Source organism: Priapulus caudatus, unplaced genomic scaffold, assembly GCF_000485595.1.
Source record: "Priapulus caudatus unplaced genomic scaffold, Priapulus_caudatus-5.0.1 Scaffold891, whole genome shotgun sequence".
Taxonomy (NCBI): Eukaryota; Metazoa; Priapulida; class Priapulimorpha; order Priapulimorphida; family Priapulidae; genus Priapulus; species Priapulus caudatus.
In genome coordinates, this window is record NW_014577952.1 from 88,550 (window position 1) to 113,289 (window position 24,740).

At 39.2% G+C, this 24,740-nt stretch overlaps 2 protein-coding genes and 1 long non-coding RNA gene across 4 annotated transcripts; 1 reads left to right on the top strand and 2 right to left on the bottom strand.

Annotated features, from left to right (window-relative positions):
* Positions 1-12,499: 12,499 nt before the first annotated feature.
* Positions 12,500-14,348, bottom strand: LOC106814253 (hemerythrin subunit A-like). Of its 2 annotated transcripts, none has more exons than XR_001394584.1 (4): positions 14,210-14,348; positions 13,878-14,006; positions 13,414-13,542; positions 12,500-13,032 (listed from the first exon to the last, which is right to left on the bottom strand). XR_001394584.1 is itself a non-coding variant. In XM_014818549.1 (4 exons), exons 1-4 carry the CDS (start codon positions 14,264-14,266, stop codon positions 12,981-12,983), a joined length of 366 nt encoding a protein of 121 aa, XP_014674035.1. In that variant the 5' UTR covers positions 14,267-14,348; the 3' UTR covers positions 12,500-12,980. The 2 variants fall into 2 exon arrangements, 1 of the variants encoding a protein (XP_014674035.1); XM_014818549.1 differs by having other exon boundaries at positions 13,414-13,539; positions 13,876-14,006.
* A 3,105-nt stretch (positions 14,349-17,453) lies between these two features.
* LOC106814254 (myohemerythrin-like) lies at positions 17,454-19,115 on the top strand. Its single transcript, XM_014818550.1, has 4 exons — positions 17,454-17,595; positions 17,932-18,060; positions 18,269-18,396; positions 18,678-19,115. Exons 1-4 carry the CDS (start codon positions 17,542-17,544, stop codon positions 18,727-18,729), a joined length of 363 nt encoding a protein of 120 aa, XP_014674036.1. The 5' UTR covers positions 17,454-17,541; the 3' UTR covers positions 18,730-19,115.
* Positions 19,116-22,120: 3,005 nt separating this feature from the next.
* LOC106814249 lies at positions 22,121-23,115 on the bottom strand. Its single transcript, XR_001394583.1, has 2 exons — positions 22,906-23,115; positions 22,121-22,544 (listed from the first exon to the last, which is right to left on the bottom strand). It is a non-coding gene; the product is annotated as an uncharacterized LOC106814249 (long non-coding RNA).
* Positions 23,116-24,740: the final 1,625 nt, after the last annotated feature.

The window sequence follows — 24,740 nt, forward strand, 5'->3', positions numbered from 1 at the left end:
TCTTGGGAAATTCTGCCCTAGCAACGGCCGTGCGACCCTTGACGACCGGTCTGATGCAACAATGATATTAAAAATTCCTGCTTGGATGATCCCTTCGCGAAATATTTCGGGAGTCAATGCAATTTTAACATGGACCATTTATGGAAATTAAAACTTCAACGGAATGACACACGCCTAAAACTCACAGACAAGCCACAATATGGAAATGCATGTCCAGCATGGCGTATGATAGCAATAATAGGTCAAAGAGAGTATATACTCTCTCTCTCTCTCTCTCTCTCGTCGCGCGCGCTCTCTCTCTCTCTCTCTCTCTCTCTCTCTCTCTCTCTCTCTCTCTCTCTCTCTCTCTCTCTCTCTCTCTCTCTCTCTCTCACACACACACACACACACATTCACACATGACCTGATTTTGACATAAGCACCTTGTTCCTAGAATTTCTAATAAAAAAAAACCTACGCCACCTTTTTCTGGCCAATGATTCTGAACCCAAATGTAATCGAAGCCATGGGTTCAGAGCTTGCACATTATATGGCACATAATCGTTAAAGATCTCGAGAAAATGCTATAGTTATGACTGCCTATGACCATCAGCGTATTTTATATTCAGCAAACTGATTTGAAGCACTTGATCATGACTTAGATGACCCGAGTTTAAAATTCATATTCTGTTTAAAATTTTCATACAATTTCAAAATCAATTCTCACTCTCATTTTTAGATTTGATCTCCACCTGAAAACCCGATATCCGTTCGCAAAATCACTAATGATTTTCAAAAACGTTTTCCCGTTTCGAAATCAATCACCACCTTCAAAATTTCTATTTCTAATTTTAAAATTCTACTTTCAATAAAGTTTTCACAAAGTGTTTTTCGTTTTTAAAATTATTTTTTGTTTTCGAAATCAATCTACGTTTTCAAAATTAATTTTCGTTTTCCATATAAAATTTGTATTTTTACAACCAACTGGCGTTGTTTCAGTCAATTCTCGTTTTCAATATCATTTCTCGGTATTGAAGCTGGCTTGCTTCTTCAAGTTTTTGAAACTGGCGGTTAGTAGATGAGCTGGTGTCATAGAAGAGTCATCCGACTGATAACCAGAGAAGATAAGTTAAACTAGCCTGGACCTTCAGCTCCTACTAAATCAGACATAGAAATTACCCCTTGAAAGTTAATAACAATAAGTTGTGATAGCCACAGTATAGGCAAAAGATGCATGGTGGGGCGACAACGTGAGGTTAGCGTGTGACCGACAGGTAGAAGTTAAAGCAGGTGAGTGAAGACGGAGGTGAGGCGTGGAGAGAGTGAACATATGTGGTACTGGTAGGAGTTGCGGGGATGAGGATGGGAGAAAGTGAGAAGGTTTTGCCTACCCTTTCTTCCCTCCCCAACTTTGCTGCCGTCAATTCCTCACCCCATCTATTCTCTCTTTTCACACCTCGACTCTATCTTCAATCACCTGCTCCAATGTTCCCTGACTTACCACCCTCTTGGCTTTACGTTGCACCCCATCCTGCACCTTTACCTATCCCTTCATAGGCTCTAATATGGCCATCCTGACCTTCGAAGTTGTCTTTCAAGAAGTAACTTCCATGTCTACAGTGGGAAGATCTGAGGCTCCATGCTAATTTGCTAGTCACTTAAGGTTAACATAGGGATGGCTCTCCTATGGAAGCAGCGCACCTACCAGATACTAGTTGTAGAAAATTGGAAGAAGCAACCGGGCTTCGACAACGGAAGATGATGTTGAAAAAGGAAATTTATCTCAAACACGTTACTTGTTTAAAAAAAAACGAATTTTATCTTGAAATCCAATATTAACTTTAAGAATGTAGATTGAATTTGAAAATATAAATTAATTTTAAGGATAAAAGGTGATTGTTGGAAACCAAAATTGATATTCAATGTCCATTTTCAAAAAGTATTCTTCTGTGCATTTTTTGCGTTTCAGAAACTAGTTATTTATTTTTATAAACTACAGAACTCAATCATTGAAATACTCATGATGCAATCGCTGACAGCCCCCCCCCATCCAAACCCAATCCGGTATAGAGGTGCCAGATTATCTGCCATATATTTGCAAAAAATAATATTTGAAAAGGTGTCTATTTTAGTAGCATTTCAGGAACATCTAGATTCTTGCGTTTAACGCACGCACAGACACACGCGGGGGTGAGTGAGAGAGGGAGAGAGGGAGAGAGAGAGAGAGAGAGAGAGAGAGAGAGAGCATAGAGAGCGAAGATAGAGAGCTAGAGAGGAGAGAGAAGAGAGAGAGAGGAGATAGAGTAAGAGTAGAAAGTGAGAGAGGTAGTTGAAAGAGGAGGAGTAAAAGAGTAAAACTAATACAACACAAGCATAACATAAAGAATGTGTCAGTCAATCATGCATCGTGGCAGGCAGACAGACAAGGCAGACAGCGCAGACAGGCAGGCAGCAGGTAGTCGCAGGCGGCAGAGGCAGAACATAGATAGACAGACATACATACAACAAATCAACAGACAGACTAGACAGCAGACAGCAGCAGGCAGAGACAGCAGACAGGCAGTCGAGGCCGGCAGGTAGCAGGCAGGCAGAACAGGCAGAAATCGAAGATAGATAGATAGAGACAAATAAAGAGCAGAGAGAGCATTTACAACACATTTGATCGTCGGACTGTGCTGTTTATCTGTCAATACTAAAACAGTAATAATTGGATCGCTTAACGTCGATTTTGCAGTCCAGGAGCGTCCAAATTTTTCGGCGTTATGGAAACTATGTTACTGTATTCACGCTTTTATATTTATATCAACTTTGATTGTTGTCATCAATTCGTTAAGCCGCCATTCTGTCCAAAAATTTATGTTAGGTTTGCACCTATGTACAAAATTAATTTTAAAAGATGTTTAATTTTGCAGTAGAAATCAGAATTTGCGTTTTTTGCACTAAATATACACACCACTCGAGAGGAAGAGAGTAGGGAAGGGAGAGAGAGAGAGAGAGAGAGAGAGAGAGAGAGAGAGGGAGAGAGATAGAAAGGCCGGGAAAGAAAGTGTATGGAAAAGAGTGAGAGAAACACAACACACAAACACTACTGGTTCAGGCGTGTCATGTTATCTGCCCAATACTAACAAACACTTGGTGAAACGTTAGAGAAGTGTCACTTATGGCAGTCCAGGATCATCCAAATTTTTGCGTCTCAGAAATTCTATTTAATTATTTAATTACATCTTTAATTGTGAAATCAAATTCAAAATCCACTTATTGCCAAAATTCGTTAACACTTTCACAAATTTACCATTGGCTTAAAAATTTGAAATCAATTTCGAATCAATTACAATCCATTTCAAAATTCAAGATAGTTTTACAAAACCAAAAACATTTTCAAAATGCTCAATACGAAATGACAGAGTACGCACTCACGTGCAAGTAAGTGCACCATACCCTGCTATTTGTGTCATACGCCACCCCTGCCATACACGCCACCCCTGGCTCGCCCACCCCACCCCACTTCAGTGGTGCCAGACCAACTACGACATAATTACAGAAACAATATTTAGAACAACGTGTACATGTTGGCAGCCAGTAGCTTCCAGATATTTACCACGCACCACACACCGCACACACACACACACGCACGCACACACACACATACACATACATTCACACACACTTACACCTCAGGTTCAGATGTGTTCGGTTATTTGCCCAATGTTTGCAAACACTTAAAGAAACGTACATTCGTGCATTGTGGCAATCCAGGAGCACCAGAATTTTCGCGTTTCAGAAACGAGTTTCAATTATTCAATAACACATTTAGTTGTGATCTCAAATTCCAAATCCACATAATGTCCAAATTCATAAACCGTTTAAAAATCTTATACGAGTTTCAAAAATATTACGATTGGGTTCAAAATCTAAAATCAAATTCGGATCAATTAAATTCCCTTTAAAAAATCAGGATAGTTTTATAAATTTTAACGCAATTTCAAAAAGCTCTCTCCGAAATGACAGAGTATCCGCGCTAAGTTAAGTGCATCAGACCGTGCTATTTGCAAGCAATATATATGTCTCCCTTGCCCACGACACCCCACGCTCGGTTCAGAGGTGCCAGATGATCAGCTGCCAAATGATTACAGAAATAACATTTTTAAAACGTGTCTATTTTAGTAGCATAGAAACATCCCGAATTTTTGCTTTTTACACATATAAACACGCGCGCGCACGCACAGACAGACAGACAGATAGACCGACAGTAGTCAGACAGACAGACAATCAGACAATCAGACACTCGGACAGACAGACAGACAGACAGACAGACAGTGTCTGTCTATCTGTCCGTCTGTCCATCTGTCCGTTTGTCCGTCTGTCTGTCTATCTGTCTGTCTGTCTGTCTGTCTGTCTGTCTGTCCGTTTGTCCGTCTGTTTGCCTGTCTGTCCGAATGTCTGACTGTCTGTCTGTCTGACTGTCTGTCTGTCGGTCTGTCTGTCTGTCTGTCTGCCTGTGTGTGTGGGTGTGTCTGTCTGTCTGTGTGTCTGTGTGTCTGTGTGTCTGTCAGTTTGTTTGTCTGTCTGTCAGTGTATCTGTCTATCTAGCTGTCTGTCTGTCTGTCTGTCTGTCTGTCCGAGTGTCTGATTATCTGTCTGTCTGACTACTGTCTGTCTATCTGTTTGTCTGTCTGTCTGTCTGTCTGTCTGTCTGTCTGCCTTTGTGTGTGTGTCTGTCTGTCTGTCTTTGTGTCTGTGTGTCTGTGTGTCTGTCAGTTTGTTTGTCTGTCTGTCAGTGTATCTGTCTATCTAGCTGTCTGTCTGTCTGTCTGTCTGTCTGTCTGTCTGTCTGTCTGTCCGGCTGTCCGTCTGTCTGTCTTTCTGTCTGTCTGTCTGTCTGTCTATCTGTCTGTCTGTCTATTTGCCTGTCTGTCTGTCTTTCTTTCTGTCCGTCTGTCTCCATCTCCCTGTGTGTACGCGCGTGTGCATGTGTGTAAAACGCATAAATCTGGATATTTCTATGTCACTGAAATAAATGTTTTTTTTGTAATTATTTTGCAGATACTTAGGCACCTCTGAACCGAGGGTTGGGTGGGGTAGGCAGGGATGACATTATTATACTGCTTGCAAATAGTAGGGTCAGATACGCTGACTACGCGTGCATACTGTGTCATTGCGAAGAGAGTAATATTTAAATTGCGTTTAAATTTGTAAATCTATCCTGGTTCTGTCTGTCTGTCTATCTGTCCGGACAGACAGACAGACAGACAGACAGAGGAAAGAATTTTAACAATCCAAGAGCACCAAATTTTTCAGAAACTAGTTCCAATTATTCAATCACGCCATTGAAGTCAAAATTGATTGATAGTTTCAAAATTTCATCTGAGTCGCAAAAATATTAACATTTGCTTCAAAATCACAAATTAAATTCGAATCAACTAAAACCAATTTCAAAGTTTAGGATGGTTTCACAAATTTAACTGCAATTTCAAAATGCTCTCTTTGCGATGACATGGTACACACGTGCAAGTAAGTGCATCTGACTTGACCCTGTTATTTGCAAGCAATATATGTCACCCTGCACCATCCCATCCGTGCCCCAGTTCAGAGGTGCCAGGTTATCTGCCACATAATCACCAAACAAATTTTTGATAAAAAGTGCCCATGTTGGTAGCCATGCAGGAGCATCGAGATTTCTATGTTGCTTACACACCCGGTTCAGACCTGTCAGGTTATCTGCCTAATACTTGCAAATACTAACAAAAATTTGTTTGAAAAATGTCATTAGTGGCAGTCCAGGAATCTTCATATTAATATTGGCTCCAAAAATATATAAATCCAATATTCAAAATAGTTTTACAAAACCAAACGCATTTTCAAAAAGCTCCATTCGCCATGACACAGTATGTACATGCATCAAATCCTGTATAATTATTATGTCAATACGTCCCACCCTCGGTTCAGATGTGCCAGATTATGTGCCACATAATGATAAATACAATATTTAGAAATCGCTCTCTATTTTGGTAGCCCAGAAGCATTCAGTTGTTTCTGTGGCGCACACACATACATACACACGCACGCGCGCACACGCACACACGCATATACACCAACATTCCCAATTCAGAGGTTTCCGGTTATGAGGTTTCCGGTTATCTGTCCAACACTTTGGCAACATTTCGGCAAACAATTATCAAAATATAGGCACTTCAGGATCACCAACATTTTCGCTTTTCAGAAACTAATTTTAATTAGTCAATCACGATTTTTATTCTGTAATTGAATTAAAAAACTTCATAATGCCTGAATTTATTAACAGTTTTACAATTTGATCTGAATCTAAAAAATGTTAACCTTGGCTTCAAAATTCGAAAATAAATTGTAAATCAACAAAAATCTATTTCAGAATTTCAAAGTTCACACTATTTTTAACCCTTTCAATAAAATGTAAATGCATTCTTTAAAAATGGCAATATGCATTTACAGTTAGCACATGAAACCCTACTGTTTGCCACAGGTATATATGATCTTCCAGCCGTGGTGTTAGGTGTCAGATCATTTGTCAATAATGATTTGAAAAATGTGCACATATCATTACCTGAAAGTAAAGCATTTAGGAACAATAGCTTTATTAATATATGAATAATGTAATTGAATAGATTGTTTAAAATCATTTTGATATTATAAACACCGCTTGGGAATTGTGACGAACATATTAATTTTTCACTAGTGGTATAAATAATATTTGCGATTGCAACAATATATAAAAAATGTGCCCATATCTCATTCGAAAGCGAGACATTATTCAGCAACGTATTTGTCATAATGTCTTCTACTTGGTTATTAGACCTATTTTAACGTAATAAACACGACTCAATGTGTATAAATTATTATGAATACATACAAATGTTTATAACCGTACTCAAAAATATGTGGAAATTCAAAAATATATAAAAACAATTCTTATATCATCATCTGAACGCGAAGCATTGTTCAGCAATAGGATTTGTTAATAATGTCTTCCGTTTGATTGTTTATCGAATTGATTTAACGAACTCAATAGTGAAGAAAATGTCAATTTTCCGTGACTACTCTTAATAAAAGCTATTTTCAACTTAATATAAATGTTTACTGTTTCGTTTGTATTATCTTTTCAGTAATTCCTACTCCTCTCATACTCGTGGGCATATCTGATTTCTTTAGGAGTTCGTGAATATAGTTTTAAACGCAGAACGGCAGCTCTAATGTCTAGGCTGCATGGCTATCAATGCATTGCGGAAAATAAATTAATGATCTAGCGCTAATTCAACAGTGAACTTTATTTGAGTCAAAACTAACACAAATTAGGGCTATATCACTTCTTCTAAAAAAGACAACTTTCCGTGGTGCTACTCTGAGGTTGTGTTTTAGACTGAACGTATCTACAGGGTTGGTTCCTAAATAATGTAAACTTGAATATGCTTAACCTGTAGCGAACCCAACGTTAGCCGTATTAGTTCGGCAAGTTCGAGATGGATTTCCGAGATAATTTTTATTCATGAATAAATTAAATCGGCATCCTTTATTTTCAGTTTTCAAGTGTAAATTTATTTTTTGGCTTTGAACTCACTCACATATTGGAACAACATACATACTCTGATTGTTTTAATGCTACTTTCATGCAACGGATTGTTTCTACGAAACTTTGTAGGCAATTTTGAATGCGCGTTTTACTTATTTCAGCCAACAGAGGGCTCCACGTAATGAAACTATGTGAATTCATCTGGCAGTTAGTATAGGTAAAAGTATCGAAGCCTGAAACGATATACGACTTTTGAGTTTCCGAGTTTTCGAGTTTCTGAGTTACTAAGTTTCATCTGCGCATGCCTTTTCATATATTTTATTATGTCCGATGTGAAACAAAGAAAAGCAATGATAGGCATAGTAGATAATTTGTTATAACTCCTGTCACGAGTTACGGGAATTTTTGTGACGGAATTTTGACCTATTTTGGGAAATTCTTAACTATGGGAAGGTATAAAACGGGACATTTTTGGAGCATTTTTCCCTATTTTTTGGGACTTAATTAGTCATATCTTCAACATTTCTCAACCAATTACCTTGATATTTCACATGAGGTATGTTCACAGTAGAGGTAATTAGTAGCCCTATGACGTCATTTAATTGTACTTTTATTGCATTTCATTGACTTTTTTTAGCCATGTCATCTACATTTCTCAACCAACCACTTTGATATTTCATATGAACTATATGTACATCAAAGGTAATTAGTACCATTAATTTGACCTTTGAATAACCCCTACGTAATGACCTATGACGTCATCAAATTGCAGAGCGCCTGAAACGGTGCTCGCGCATGCGCAATATCTCATCAGAAGAAGAATATTTTGCAAAATTCATGCATTTAAAATGAAGAGCAGGTATCCCAGCAGAGATTTATATGATAACATACCATCCGTAGACCTCACTTAAGAAATAGGACGAATACCTTGCATGTAAGGTGTCCGCTGCATATGCCAATCAGTACACAATCTGGCTACGTTAGAGTGTTAGCGCATGCGCAATATCTCACCACAGAAGCTATATTTTCTGATGAATATGCATTTATTATGGTTAGGGGGTATCTCAGCATAGTTTTCTGAAATAGATTTTTATATGTAGACCTGTGTTTATAAAGAGGAGAGCGCCCTAGCCTGTAGGGGCAAAACTCCTACTTCACCCCTCCAGAAATCGCATCAAGTTTAACCATGTACTGCTACACGCCCCACATATCACAAATTTGATACACCTATACCCTAGGATATAATACACAGGATATATAACATTAGCAACTATTTGGCTACTTTACTATACAAGCTACCGCGCTCACAATCTACTTTCAAGCGTTCATAAATATAAGTAGCAACGTAACATATTCAATATTTTACATTAAATTTTAATGATTTAGGGTTCTGGGCTGTATGGTAGGTCTAGAACTATAGTATAGCCCTTGTTCGCCACAGGCTGGCGAACAAGGGCTATACTATAGTTCTGGAGCTAGGTTGTATCGGGGTTGTATGGTAACTCCTGCTGCTCGTACTCGTAGTCGTACTAGCTACGCCGTGTTTGAGATACTCACCGCTCTACTAGCCTTTCTACCAGAAACCCGCGCATTTCTCTTTTTCAGCTCCTCTTTCAAGTCGTTAATTGTCCAGCTTGCATATTTACTGGACAAAGACATTTTTTAGCTATGTTGGTATGGAAGACCTGAGACGACATGCGCCTTTTTGAGTTTCCGAGTTTCTGAATTTCCCATCAATATATATATATAAAGTGTTGACAGAGTCGTAGAAAATGTTTGAAGTCCAAAAATAAACACACTGCGCATGCGTTATTCCGTGACATTAAAGTCAGTTTAAATTTAGAATCGCCTACCGTGAGATTAAATGTGTTGCGGGAAATGTGATGCGGGAAAGAACAATTTAAATTTAGAATCTCCTACCATAAGAGTAAATATGTGTGCCTTTTTAAGCGGGATAGCATAATTCTAATTTAGAATCCCCTACCGTGAGAGTAAATGTGTGTTCTATTAAGCGGGAAAGCATAGGGCCTAATTTAAATTTAGAATCTCCGTCATAACGCATGCGCAGTGTGTCTGTTTACGACTTAAATTTTTTTTTCAATGAGTGTTCTCACGTGTTTACATTCTTCCCTGTGTGACCCTTGCTTGACCTCCATATGTAGTACTATATACGATACGAAATTCAGAAACTCGAAAACTCGAAAACTCAAAAAGTCATACGTCGTTTCAGGGCTTCCATAGTATGTCGTTTCAGAGCTTCCATATAAAAGTAGTCAGTGAGTAAATGCCGTCAAATGTACGGTGGAAATGTACGCAATAAGATTCATAGAGATGTGTTTTCACACGCATCTTTGCAACCTAATCTCATATACAATGCCCAGCGATCACTACAGGACAAGATAAAGAACGAACCGAGCCTTCTCCATAACAGACGACATGTGGGCTCTGCTGATTTTGTCAAATTAAAAGAGTTAACCTTTTTACCTACGCAGGCCGTATTATTCTTCAGAATGCGGGTGAGTACACAAGGACACGGGGAGAGGTGACGACGAGGCTAGGGTTAATACCCTCACTCATCTCCCTATCCATATACGGTACCATCCACGCCTTCCCTCCCTCGCCAACCCCTCACGCCATCACCTCATTAGAAAACAATTATCTGCTTCCTCACATTTAAAAGCGTGGAATGAAGGCGTGTCAATAAAACAGATCAACAACACGAAAGAAGAAGAGATATACCACTGTTCAAAAAGCCGTACGCGCATTCCTCTCATCTCTCTCTCTCTCTCTCTCTCTCTCTCTCTCTCTCTCTCTCTCTCTCTCTCTCTCTCTCTCTCTCTCTCTCTCTCTCTCTCTCTCTCTCTCTCTCTCTCTCTCTCTCTCTCTCTCTCTCTCTCTCTCTCTCTCTCTCTCTCTCTCTCTCTCTCTCTCTCTCTCTCTCTCTCTCTCTCTCTCTCTCTCTCTCTCTCTCTCTCTCTCTCACACACACACACAATATCTCTCTCTCATGCTCAACACATCCATCGCACATGTGCACACCATTTATACATACAAATTTATATAGATATACATGCATGCCCATATGCACACAACCCTTCTGCATACATATTAATATAAATATACATACATGCACATATGCACATGCACCCTTTCTGCATACATATTTATAATATAAATATACATGCATGCACATATGCACACCCTCTAATAATCCATTCACGGATTATTGTAATCACAACAGGCAGGGAAGGAAGCTAACCCAGCTTTCTGTGGCATAAACCTGAAGATACCGCATAGCAAAGTTCAAGTCGCTTGTGCGCAAGCACAGACTAATAATATACTTATATTTATACTTATATACTTTATACTAGTACTACTTGTCCTGTAAACACACGCGTGCGTGTACCTATGCGCGGCGTGTACATCCACCACAGGTAATGAGTGCGTTGCGCGTGTACGTGCACGTATGTGTGTAAGTACACGCTTGCATGTGCGTGCGCCAATGCGTATACGTGCACGCATGCCCCCACTCGTGTGTGAACGAACGCACGTTTATAGTTAGATTGGTTAGCTAGTTATAGTTATATAGTTTATAAATAACACGTATATTATAGTTAGCTAGTTGTCGATTTATCTGTGTGATATGCGTCGGGTAACGGTTCTGTTCGTTGTTCATATTCGGGATACGAAGAGAACAGTTAAGTTTTAGGCAGACTTGCTGAACGCACATGACAACATTGTTGACAACATGACGACATAATTGACGACAACATGACGACATAATTTATTACAGGGATGGGCGATTCAGCGTTATGAAGCTGTTATTATATGGCGGTAATGCGGTAAAATACTGTGAGCATCACGCGCTATACAGCCTACAGGGACCTTTTCGTATCGAACGTGTATTCTGATCAAGCTTGCTGAATGACATTATTTACATTGAATTCAGTCAAAAGCAAATTATTGCTATAGGTCTTGGTCAAGCTAATACTAAATCATTAAAACAAAATTGAGCGTTAAGAACGAATTAAAACAATTAAGTTTGAAATAAAAGTCAAGGGTTTGTCGGGATTGTGATTATAATTTTTACACACAACGTTGAGCAGTGTGCGGATTATTAAAGCTGTCACAGGCGGATTTTTTCATAGATGGTTCCATGACGCGTTAGTGACTTTTTCTCCGACGGAGAGATAAGCCTTCCCGAAGGGGCAGTAGCTCTCTCTCTCTCTCTCTCTCTCTCTCTCTCTCTCTCTCTCTCTCTCTCGTTCTCTCTCTCTCTCTCTCTCTCTCTCTCTCTCTCTCTGCTCTCATCTGGGCTCATCTGGGTCTTACCGGTAGGTTTGTTGGGTTTGGGCGTGTCATGCGCTGACCTGGAGATGAAAGATATTTTAAAGTTGGTCGCCGTTTACGGCTGATCTTCGCTTCGTAAGCTGTCTCGCTAGCAACTGAGCTTGTTGTGAATATCTGCTCTTTATATAAGTAATATGTGCTTCGAGTATGTAAAGTGGGTGCGAGGAGGCGACATGTTACAGGAATACGCATACACGGTAAAACTGTCTAACGCGACAGTGGTACGTCACACGTATCAAAAATGGCGCGCCCGACGTATTGTCTGCTGGCTGTATTTTATTATGTGCATATATGTACGGCGATTGTGCTCATTATTTGTTAAGAAGAAGATCCACTAGTTTTTTTAATCAAGCGACGGTGAATTTTTGTTACGTGTGTCGAGTAAAGTGGTCATAATATAATTTATGAATTACGTATAGGGAAATTTACGTAACCCGGGTTGTTGTCGTAGCGCGGGGTAATTATGTTTCATCTTTTCTATAATTTTTCTGTTAAATTATATATTCAAATTATTTCAGTGGTGGCGGTATCTTCCGACTACAATGTGATTCCTACTAAATATATAATAATAATACTTAAGGTATAAGCAAACTAAACACGTATACGCAATCCATAACAACAGGCAAATTTTAGTTCATATACAAAATAATTTTAATGGATTTGTAATAATACACGGAATCGCCAATGTGGGATGAACCCATGCTCATTAATTATCGAAAGGATTATATATAGTCAGGAATTTCATAAAGAGTCGTGGGAAAAAGAGTGTGTATTTATATACGAGCCATCACGACATAAGATTACTGAAACAAACATAAATCTGGCTTTGTGTTGTTCATGTCGTTGAGTATCATAACAAAACATCACGGTGATTCATAAAAATGAGGCCACGAAAGTGTAGTGACCAAAATTTTGCCGGTAAATGACGTATTGGTGGTGAAAGATAGCACCACGTTTCTTTGTTGCTGGCAGTGGTGAAGCTATGTCAGTGAAGCCCGTATATAGTAGATCCGATTACCATGAGTCCTCAAAGCTCTAATGCGCAGTCAAAGATGGCGGCTGGCTGCACTAACATTAGGCCGAGTCGTAAAACATTGGGGGTCACATCTTACAGCTTGCCTCTGTACGCGAAGTCAACGTTCTTGATGTGCTGCACCAGCCTGTAATGAGAACAAACATTACAGCCCTAACCCTAACCTATGTATTCTTGTGGATGTAACGCGCGCGCGTGTGTGTGTGTGTGTGTGTGTGTGTGTGTGTGTGTGTGTGTGTGTGTGTGTGTGTGTGTGTGTGTGTGTGTGTGTGTGTGTGTGTGTGTGTGTGTGTGTGTTGTGTGATGTGTGCTGTGCTGTTGTGTGTGTTGTGCGTGCGTGCGTGCGTACGTGCGTGCGTGCGTGCGTGTGTAGTCGGTATAAAGGCCGCGAGCGTGTGTGTCTAGTCTACAAACAATGATACAAATAATAATAATTCGTAACAAATTCATAAAATACAAGACGCCGCATTTGCCAATACGATCATCTCGCAAGATAAATTTAACGCACCAGTTCTTGCCAGTAGAATACTTCCTCGTCGGACACCGGGGTGGACAGCTTGGCAGATGGGCAAGGAATCCGTCGTGGAAACTCTTGTGCTCCTTGAAGCCGGCGTAGTTTGCCCTGTCATGACTGGCCCTGGTCAAAGCCATAAAGTAGAAATTAATAACCCTTATATGGTTAGCAACTATATATATATATATATATATATATAAAGCAAGAAAATCATAGAGTGGGCTACTATTGGTCTGTTTTGATAGTTCATATAAATAAATAATTAAATATTATATATAAATTAAATATTATTTATATATAAATAATTAATATATATATATATATAATACCCCCATGAAGTGTATTGTTGTGCTAAAGTAGTGAACAGATACGGATTATAACATCTAAGTAAAGCATTTTTTTCTATGTTAAACTACGTGTGTAATAGCTTTGGTGATGTACCAACACATTTGACCTACCTGCTCGTAGTGGAAGTGAGAAGCCATCAAATCCTGACACTTCTTCAGCGCGGCCTTTGAGCCGTGGTTGGTACCAATAGCAAATAGGCTCTGGAAGAGACCCTTGTGCTCATCGTCCAGACGTTCGTACTGAAAGCAAAGTCAGACAAATAAATATGGAGACTCGTGCGAGCCTTCGACTTTCATTAATATATATATATATATCAAGAGACTTGATATATATATATATATATATATATATATATATTGCGTATTTTACGGTGGAAACGAATAGCTTAAAAATACAATTGTCTGAATAATTTACAGCTTTTGTAAACCAGCATTCTACTTACGAACACCATGAAGCTGGTATCCCATCTGTATGGCTCGGGAACTGCGTAGGTCGCCATCTTGCTTACTGTGCTGACTGAACACGAGTAGAATTTCTGAGGGCCGTGGTAAAGTAAGGACGATGATCATAGTGTCGAGTTGATCTTTTATAGCAAGATTGGATCACATAACTGCATCGATATTCGAGGGGTAGGTCGCATGTTTTTGTCCCACTAGCAAATGCAGATTTTCGTCGCCATTCTTCTTCATTCTCCTCATATACCATCACGCCTGCTATTTTCTATTAAAATAGTGTAAGAATATCGCTTAAAATTACATTAGAGACGTTGTCGCTTATAGTAAACTGAAACGCTGCGTGCAATCCAGCCTCCCCGCGGGACTATAGTGCGACGATTATCGCCATCGGTGACATCTCGTTCGCTGCCTACGTGCAAAGACTCACGTTCACTCACGATATCGTTGAAGACCGGAAACTGACTCCCGGTTTATTCTAAATTACAAATAAAAATAAAAATCTAGGCTACTGACTTCCAGCCTTAAATTGTCGAATCACATCAGCCCGGGTATACCGCCATGTATGGGGAGATGGGTCATTTTTCTCGATTTGTTTTTTTTTCAACGAAACAAACCATTGTAGTTTGAACGTTAGAACGAAATGTTTAACGCCCCACTGAGAATAACGATCATACAGAACTCTTCTGGCTTCATATAATGTTACAATTTGTGACAACGAGGCTCGCACCGCCTCTACGGGACGCAGATTCGCTTCTCTACACCATGTTTGTCCGCCAAGTGTACCACACGTGCCACTGAGCTAAAAAGATAGCAGCAAACTAGGATATTTTACGCCCCACAGCCATGGTGTAGTAACCGGGAAGGTATTAGACTATGTACGTTCAGTAATAAATTCACTGTAAAGAACCTATTTTTAACCTATCTCGGTCCACGGCGTTCGCTTTTGAAATGCCGATACTCAACCAGAATTCTCGACGAACCACTAGATACTCAGTACACATGCATGAATATTGACTGACTTTAAATATTTACTGACTAAATGCTTGATATGGCCTGACGGGATCTGATCGCTATCCATACGATACTGTTAGATATAATAGAGGCTCGGCTTTATCATTGGAAATAATCGTAGAAAAGTTGAAGTTTATTGTTAGATCATTTCAAGAGGGTTACATTTTAGGTTTGATCACTTTCAAGTCATCGATTTAAGATCCATAGCCCTGTGTTCTAGTACACCGTGTGCGCCTATTACATTTCGGCTCTAGATTACATTCAATCACCGTGTTCGTGCCGACTAGCTAATTAATATGATTGAGTGTTTAAGGATTATCGCAATATGATACGTTACGTTACGAATGCGTACACGTGTACTCACAATAAAACAGTGATTTTAATAATAGTTTGGCCGTAACAAATAAAAGAATGTCAAACACATGTGCAAACAATTTTGCATTACGTTGCCTTATTAATTTATGTAGACTAGTAGAGTTTATTGTGATCAACAAGCCATATTGCTAATCTAAGTATTTGTCTGTGTGCGTGCGTGCGTGTGTGTCTGCGTGTGCGTGTGCATATGCACGTGTGCGTGTCTGTCTGCGTGTGTGTCAGTATGTGTGTGTGTGTGTGTGTGTGTGTGTGTGTGTGTGTGTGTGGTGTGTGTGGCGTGTGTACGTGTGTGCGTGTGTGCGTGTGTGCGTGTGTGCGTGTGTGCGTATGAGCGCGTGAGCGTGTTATATTATATTATATTATATTATATTATATTATATTATATTAATATATTATATTATATTATATTATATTATATTATATATATATTATATTATATTATTTATATTATATTATATTATATTATATTATATTATATTATTATTATATTATATTATATTATTTTTATATTATATTATATTATTTATATTATATTATATTATATTTATTATATTATATACTTATTATATTATATTATATTATTTTATTTTATATTAATATTAATATTAATATTATTATTTTATTTTATTTTATTCTATGTTGCATGTTGTCTTTTTTCGAGCGACGAGAGGGAAGTTTTTCGAAACGCATTACATCAGCGTTTATTCACCGATTGTTGCCCCTGTCTGCACGCGTTCCTGTCTAGCCAATCACAACACGTGCATGGATGAACATAGTAGTTTAGGATTATCTCCAGACCGGATACATTTCCTCTCCGCTCCGATTGCGATTCGCCGTGATTTATTCTTCATGTTTTTTTTAAATGGCAAGGTCATTTTCGAGTTAGGCTACAGATGCCTTTATGGTTCAATTAAGCGTTATAATTTACAAAAATCCACGTTCATTTACATCGATTTAGACCTTCTCATATTGCGCATGTGCTTTGTTAATAATCTGTCTCGGACAGTGTGAAGACAAGTGGATTCTTATGCTGTCGTATGGACCCAACCTAATGTGGTGGTGTGGTTTTCATTAAGATTAACTATATTAAATATGATGTCTCACTACAGGCTCTCTGTTTCAGAGTTGTTCGTTGTTTGCACTGCGCGTAGGTAATATATTATAGAAATTTACAATGTGCAATGGGTGCTACCGTCGAATCATTTCCCAGCAGTTACATTTTGCTAATACGTGGTTTTTGTTTATTTAATTAATTATTACTTTGGTTTAGCTTCGTTTTAACTCTTGAATTTATATTATGGTTATGAAGTAGGGTACTGGCGGGATGTGTGGGTTTCGTACTCGCGTACTCTCGTACTCGCGTACTGACACAATTACACGTACTGATCGAATCGAAACGACATTTTTTTTACGTTGGGGCCACGTGCTGGTTTCGTGGCGTGATTCGAAAGGCAAAATCAGGCCTAGATTTTGATTTTTTAGTTCCATAATGAGAAGTAATACATTTGACGGTTTCCTGTGTTTTTTGCGTGTAGATGCGTGAGCGCGTGCACGTACACTGCATACACCCTGGACATTACTAAAATGATGGTCGCATTCCAGTGAACGGGGGAAATGAGCTACGGTTAATATTTTAGCTTAATACATTAAAATCACAGAACGTTAGCATTCGAGGTTCGCTTTTTGTATTTCGTACACGGAAATAACAGAAACAGTCGTGCGATAACTACGCGTGGATATCCACGACGAAAAGTTCAATCGTGTTATCGTGTCTCGTTATCGGACGTGGGCACACGGTGACCCCTGTTGCAGTGACGCGATTCTGTGGTCCCATCCACCTATAAAAGACCGACCGAGTCTCTGAAATCGTCACCCTTGCATTGGTCCAAGATTCATCTCGTGTTCAGTCAGCACAGTTGAGACACTTAGCATCATGCCTTTCACAGTTCCCGAACCATACTGCTGGGATGACAGCTTCATGACCTTCGTAAGTATTCGCGGAATTCCACTATTTAAATGACTAGTAGATGGGTATAGATTATTACATTCTTGCCAAGTTACTACGTGCTTGCGAGGGCACGTTTTAATCTTAAATATTCGGATTTTGCAAATACTGTGCATTATATTAATCGTTAAAATTTACGTAAATTAATTATTCGATTCTTCTTGAGAATAACCAGAGCGCTAATATCTAAAATAGCAGAATATATTCACTATACACTAAGTTAGGCATAATTTCCAATACGTCATTTACTTTTAGTGAATAATGGTTTATTTTATATTAAATATTAATAGTTAATAATCAAGCGTTTTCTTTCTACAGTACGACCAGGTGGACAACGAGCACAAGGGACTTTTCCAGATCATCTTTGATGTTGCCATCAACCCCATCTGCTCGGAAACCTTGAAGAAGTGCTTGGACCTGATGGTTGCTCACTTCACATATGAGCAGGTTTGTACAATTTAGAATACTCTGTATAATCTCTGCATTCATCAGCGTGTACAATGTCATTCAACGATAGTGTTTCCTCTAACTATCTATGCGCGTATTCCCATTCTATAATCTAATGATACCGAGTAACCTCAATATGCCTCGACCTCAATTTGCCTCTGTATTCGGTTTAACTTTTAGCACATCAGTTAATCTTTCTTTATTTTAGGGAGTCATGATCAGGGCCAACTACCACGGCTTCCCGGCCCACAAGGCTGCGCACGATGAGTTCATTGGAAAGCTCAGCAGGTTGACGGCCCCAGTCAATATCGACGATGTCGACTTCTGCAAGGACTGGTACGTTCTCGAACAATATTGCCCCTATTGTGTTTTTGGAGGGTCGTCAGTCTACTCTTTCCGTCCCGTTACTTGCTTGTGTGTTTATCCTTTCGGTCATAGCTGCTACATGTCGCTTAGGTTTCGCGGAGATTAGCTTAAAACAATTTAAACTTTAAGCTTCCGCTCCTCAAGCTTATAACTTTACGCCCAAAATTTCGACATAGGCTATTCGTGAGATAAGGTATTCATATCGCTATTTTTTTAATAGGCTTTACGATGACATTTCAATGTTATTACAGGCTCGTCCAGCACGTCAAGAACTTTGACTTTGACTACAGAGGCAAGCTGTAAGATGTATCTGCTGATGACCAACCCCCTCAACAACTAACTGTTGCGACCAAGCACGTCCTGTTTCCGAGCCTTTGATGACCGCAAGGCCCCGCCCTCCGCCTTATTCACGCCAGTTCGTGGATGTTGCTATTTTTAATCTATAGCTACCTCTTGCATTTATTCATAATGTAAAAGTCGAAATACCACGAAGAACTAAATTTTCAGCAATATCTGTGATGTCTGGATTTTTAAATATCGATAGAGAGGAAATAGTAGCATTTAGATGTAAATTTTATGGTATATAGAAACTTTTTGGCTCTTGAATTAATAATTCATTTTTCTTTTAAATGCCCTTCAATGTTTCTATTTTCGGCAATTAATAAAAAAGATTCACCTACGTTATTGTATCGACGCGTTGTTGTATTCTCTGTGGATGCTTGCAAATGTGAAAATTACACATACGACATAAAATTTTGCAATCAATAATGAACTAAAGCCGACAACTCGATATGAGTAGACAGTACAATATTTCTGTAAATACATTATACACCTCATAGTAACGTCCGCCATGACCTTTCACTACGGTATTCTGTTTGCACGACGTATCGCCCCACCCCACGTTGCATCAGTCAAGCGAACGCGGTTCAATGTTATCCTAACGCTATTAATCAATAAAATACGTACACGACAAGAAAAGACTCGAGTGTTCACTGTCGCCCTAGCCAGCGCATTTATCATCTTACATTTTAGTTCATACATATATGCGTGTACGTGTGTGTGTGTGTGTGTGTGTGCGTGTGTGTGTGTGCTGCGCACGTGCATGTGTATGAGTGTGTATGTGCGTGTGCGCGTGTGAAAATCGTCTTTTATGTATATGTATATGCATCTTTTATCGGGGGTATTAACGTATTACTATTCTTCTGGCCGCAGTGTTTCGACCGAGACCGCAGAGATTCAAGTGATTTTAGAAAATTATTTCTCCGCCGTAGTCACTGAGCTGTAAATAATATCATGTTATTATAATATGCACCGATGTGGTCGTAGCCGTAGTGAAGGCATTAGCGTCCCTAGCGGACAGTTGAGTAACTAAGATTATACGTTCAGATGGGCGTATGATTTTACAAGGTGAAATAATTCTCCATTGGTGACCATACTAAGCTAAAAGAAATTCCAGTAAATCACCCGGAATTCTTTTGAGGAAGTCGCAGTGCCACTCGACACCGCTACATTGCAAGGCAGAGCAATTTTGTTAACTCGAATATTGTTTCATGTTTTTTGTAGAAACCTTTTTCGAGAACCACGCAAAACAGGCAATTTACGTGTCTTACACATAATTATGTAGCGCCTTTCCTTGTAGCGATGAAAAAAACGCTTGTCCATATCCACCAAAAATCAAATTATTTCACCTATACCAGCACCGATTGGCTAGTTTGGGAGTGTGATACCTTTGTCATATCGTCATCAGTCAATTCAGCACCGAAGCAAGGCATATAACTGCGTGGGCCAGCAATGAAATGTCAGACACGCGCCAACTCTACAGCCGAGGCCACTAACCTATTAACCTCATAAATATTAGTCTTTAAAGTCCAAGGGACTATGTCGAAGGCGGAAAGAGACAACGTTGATCAAATAGACGGATCAGCACTGCGCATCGCAAAAAGTACAAAAAGTATCATATTTGCAATTAACTAAAGAGGAAGAGAGAAAATTCTAATGGAACGACAAAAACAAAGAACCTAAACTTAGAGGGACCCTTTGAAGGTGGCACGTGTCGAAAGATCACGCTCAGATAAAATTAAATGAGAACGATGTTCATGCAATTAGTTCTATGTGTGTCTAGTTCGGTTATGCATGTAAACCTGTGTGCGTGTATCTGTAGTAGTAAAAGTAGAAGAAGCAATGATACCAGAGTACAGCTCTAGTTGTTTTTATGATTTTTGTGAATGCAACATGAATACAACTTTCGTCCTCTGTGGCTCTGATCTTCCGTTGTTTGTTGGTGACGCGCAAATCTCTCTATCTCTCTCTCTTTCTCTCTCTCTCTCTCTCTCTCTCTTTCTTCTCTCTCTCTTCTCTTCTCTCTCTCTCTCTCTTTCTCTCTCTCTCTCTCTCTCTCTCTTCTCTCTTTTTCTCCTCTCTCTCCCTATTATATATATATATATATATATATATATATATATTATATATACTAGTGTGCTAACACATTCTGGTGACCACCGTTCTGTCACACTGTGGTGGCAACAGTCCTGTCATCTACTGTTTTTCGCTGCTGTCCCTGTTTTTTCGCTCCGTTAGCACGCGCGACTGGATGCTCCTGTCATAAAGGTTGACTATACTGATTCTATTTGTTGCCGTCTGTAGTCGTGTCGCCTCAGATCGACGTTGCAGCAGATCCGCTGTAAGGCGCGCCTGAGCTGTGCCAGGGACAGGGGCGTAGATAGCGGCGGGGGGGACATATCCCCATACTTATTGAGTGGGAATGCAATACATATCCCCCCCTTACTTTCATGAGGGAAAGTGAGAAAATTCCTATATTTTACAGACAATAAATACACAACTTTATCTACAAATCCGTCATCGCTATTCATACCTTCTAATGTATCTGTTACACAAATGAATTAAGTGAAATGATCTACTGTAAAATTCTGTAACTCGTTCCAAGAATGACATTATTTTACTGAACTTTCTTACAGAAGATATCTTGCGGTTACAGCTTGCAATGTCAAGCACCGACGAGGGAGCAACAGGCTGCATGAAGCCGAATTCGCCTTACGGTTGGCATGACAGGAAGTACGAGCCTTTCCACAAGGTTACCCCTCAAGTGCTCATTGGTATTGCCGGTTTTTCGAGTTAATTGCGGCGCAGATATCCACTCTTCTGCGTCTCTAAGAAGTGGTGAGGAACACATGACTCAGGGGAGTGAACGCGAGTTGCCGGTTGTAACAGCCATCACTCTTGCTCGACAATATTTCGGTCCAAGTCTTGCCAATGAATCGCGAAAGAGTGAGAGCGGCGCACATTTGAAGTTCTTAGACTAGCTGCGCAATTTCTGCAATTGCTGCGATTTCTAGCTGTGATTACCTTGTTTATTGTTATACTATATTATAATACTAATCGTATTAGAATATACGAGTATTCAGATATGTGTCTGTTGAACGTTCTTTGGATTTCAACTTGATATTTTTTTTATGCCTGTTATTGTTATTTTTGTGTTCCACAATGTTTCTGTTTCTGCATATTTGCAATTTATTAGGACGATATTATTATTATCATTATTATTATTATATGATTTTTTTTCTAATTATTAGTAGACACTGAGACTTATTTTTTATGATCACTTAGCGATAAAAATGGCTCTTAATGATGCAGTTTACTACAATATGAGAAGTACAAATGGTTAAAACAAAATGTACGGTTGTTTTTTACTGCTTTTATTGTAAAAAAATAAGTGGTTCACGTGAAAAACCTTAATTCTATACAATTGAGTTTGTGAGAGAGACGTATATATATATTTCTAACATAATAAAACAATGGGGAACGTCACAAACCTAGGAAAAGTTTTACTATTTTATTCCTCAAAAACTGCCATCTTGAAGGTTCTAAATTGCTCAAATCCAAGAGCTTCCGTGCGCTTCGCCCCCTGCTCCCCCGGTAAGGGCCTCTGCCCCTGTAATCCCGCCAGGGCCCCTACGGCGGGCCCCTCGACCCCACACGTTAAGAAAATAAAGGTGACATAGAATTCATGCTTCTTCTGCTCATACAGCTCAGAAATAATTTTATTTAACTTAATTATTTATATGATGTCTGCAGGATGTCAGCAACTCCCACGACTTCATCTAGAAAAGAGAAAAAGAGAGCCACTTAGTGATGCAGAGAGAGAGGGTGAGCGGGAGGACAGGAGGGGCGAGTGAGTCAGAGAGAGAGAGAGAGAGAGAGAGAGAGAGAGAGAGAGAGAGTAAGAGCGCGCGAGAGAGAAGGAAGAAGAAAGCAGAGAAAGCTCGAGATGGTGGGGGAGAGTGACAGAGCGGGAGCCGTAGGTGTTTTTACGTATTTGACAATGCATCACGTCTCTTAAATGACATACTCACGCAATGACCCAAGTTCAAATGTTGTTCGGAAGAGTAAACAAGGTCAAACCTGCCTTAAAGCATTAACATTACACAAAAAAAATTCGTTTATACTACAATATAGGTATACCTCTGTAAATGATGACTTCGCACGTCCCGGCCAAATGGGATTGCCTCTCTAGAATTTTCTTCAAGAACGCAGCATACTTCTGCACCTCCCGCAGCTTATCCTGCTCTGTGAAGCCAGTCAGCTCGAAATCTTCTGTCATGTCTCGGAGCGTGAGCAGATTTGCTGGCATGTCCGCGACGAACGTTACCTCCTAAAATATTATCATCAAAACAACTGTAAATATAATTCGATATAGCTACCATATATAATACATTCGTGCCACTTTAAATACTTTATTTACACTCCAGTAATATCCATGTAGTAATCATATTAATTATTACGACGACAGACGAGTGGTGAGAGAGGAAACCTTAATTAGAGTCATGGGAAGTGGATAGACGCATATTACGGAATTCGTGCAGTCAGTCATTTTATCCAACTGCAGTAAATAATAATGACATTGTCGTGTTTAACATGACCTACATAAATGGTCCGTTTTAAGTACTTATTATAGTAAATGCTAATTATGTGAGGTTTAAAAATATTTAGCCTACATATTTTGTAACTGAACGAACGAGCATATATCTACATGCGCATATTCTCCTAGACGTGGGTAAATGTAGCTCGTATGATAGTCGTGATGCCCTGCAAGCTCTTGCTCTCGCGCTCCTTCGCTCTTTCTCTCTCGCTCTCTCTCTATCTCTCTGACACTTATTGAGGTGGGAGATAGCATGTACAATCATCCCCCTCCCCCCTTACTTTCAGGAGGAAAGTGGAGAAAAATTCCATATTTTACAGACAATAAATACTGAACATTTATCTACAAATCCGTCATCGCTATTCATACTCTTCTAATGTATTATTACACAAATGGAAATTAAGTGACATGCATCTACTGTAAAATGTCTGTAACTCGTTCCAAGAATGACATTATTTTACTGAAACTCTCTTTACAGAAAGATATCTTAGCCGTACAGCTTGCAATGTTCAAGCAGCCAACGGGGGCAAGCAGTGTGCATGAAGCCGAAGTCGCGTACCGTGGCATGACGCAGGAAGTACGAGACCTTTTCCCATAAGTTGCGACTCTTCTCAAGTTGCTTCTTGTATGCCCGGTTTTTTCGAGTGAATGCGAGCGGAGCATCTCCACTCTTCGGCGTCTCAAGACGTGGTTGAGGAACACCATGACTCAGCGGAGGCTGAACGCGGTTGCCGTGTGTAACAGCCATCACGTCTTGCTCGACACAATTTCTGTCCAAAGTCTTGCCAATGAATTCGCGAGAAGAAGTGAGAAGGGCCGCCAAACATTTGGGAATTTCTTAGACTAGCTGCAATTTCTGCAATTGTGCGATTTTTCTACTGTGATTACCTTGTTTATTGTTTATACTATATTATTATCCTAATGTATAAGAAAATAATAACGAGTATCAGTATGTGTCTGTTGACCGATTCTTTTGATTTCAACTTGATATTTTTTTTATGCCTGTTATTTGTTATTTTTGTGTTGCCCACAATGTTTCTGTTTCTGCATATTTGCAATTTATTAGGACGATATTATTATTATCATTATTATTATTATATGATTTTTTTTCTAATTATTATTAGACACTGAGACTTATTTTTTATGATCACTTAGCAATAAAAATGGCTCTTAATGATGCAGTTTACTACAATATGAGAGAAGCTACAAGAAGTTAAAAGCCACAAATGTACGGTTGTTTTTTACTGCTATTTATTGTAAAAAAAAGAAGTGGCTCACCAAGTGAAAAACCCTCAATTCATCAATTGATTTGTGAGAGAGACGTATATATATATAATATTTCGAACCAGGGAAAATAAAACTATGTGTAACAGGTCAC

Bases quoted from the DNA above. Each gene is read 5' to 3' on its own strand.
- LOC106814254 (XM_014818550.1), top strand. From the start codon at position 17,542: ATGCCTTTCACAGTTCCCGAACCATACTGCTGGGATGACAGCTTCATG. The intron at 17,596-17,931 runs GTAAGTATTCGC...TTCTTTCTACAG, and splicing joins ATGACAGCTTCATGACCTTC to TACGACCAGGTGGACAACGA. The intron at 18,061-18,268 runs GTTTGTACAATT...TCTTTATTTTAG, and splicing joins CTCACTTCACATATGAGCAG to GGAGTCATGATCAGGGCCAA.
- LOC106814253 (XM_014818549.1), bottom strand. From the start codon at position 14,266: ATGGCGACCTACGCAGTTCCCGAGCCATACAGATGGGATACCAGCTTC. The intron at 13,540-13,875 runs AGGTCAAATGTG...TTTGACCAGGGC, and splicing joins CACTTCCACTACGAGCAGGT to CAGTCATGACAGGGCAAACT. The intron at 13,033-13,413 runs GTGCGTTAAATT...TTCTCATTACAG, and splicing joins TATTCTACTGGCAAGAACTG to GCTGGTGCAGCACATCAAGA.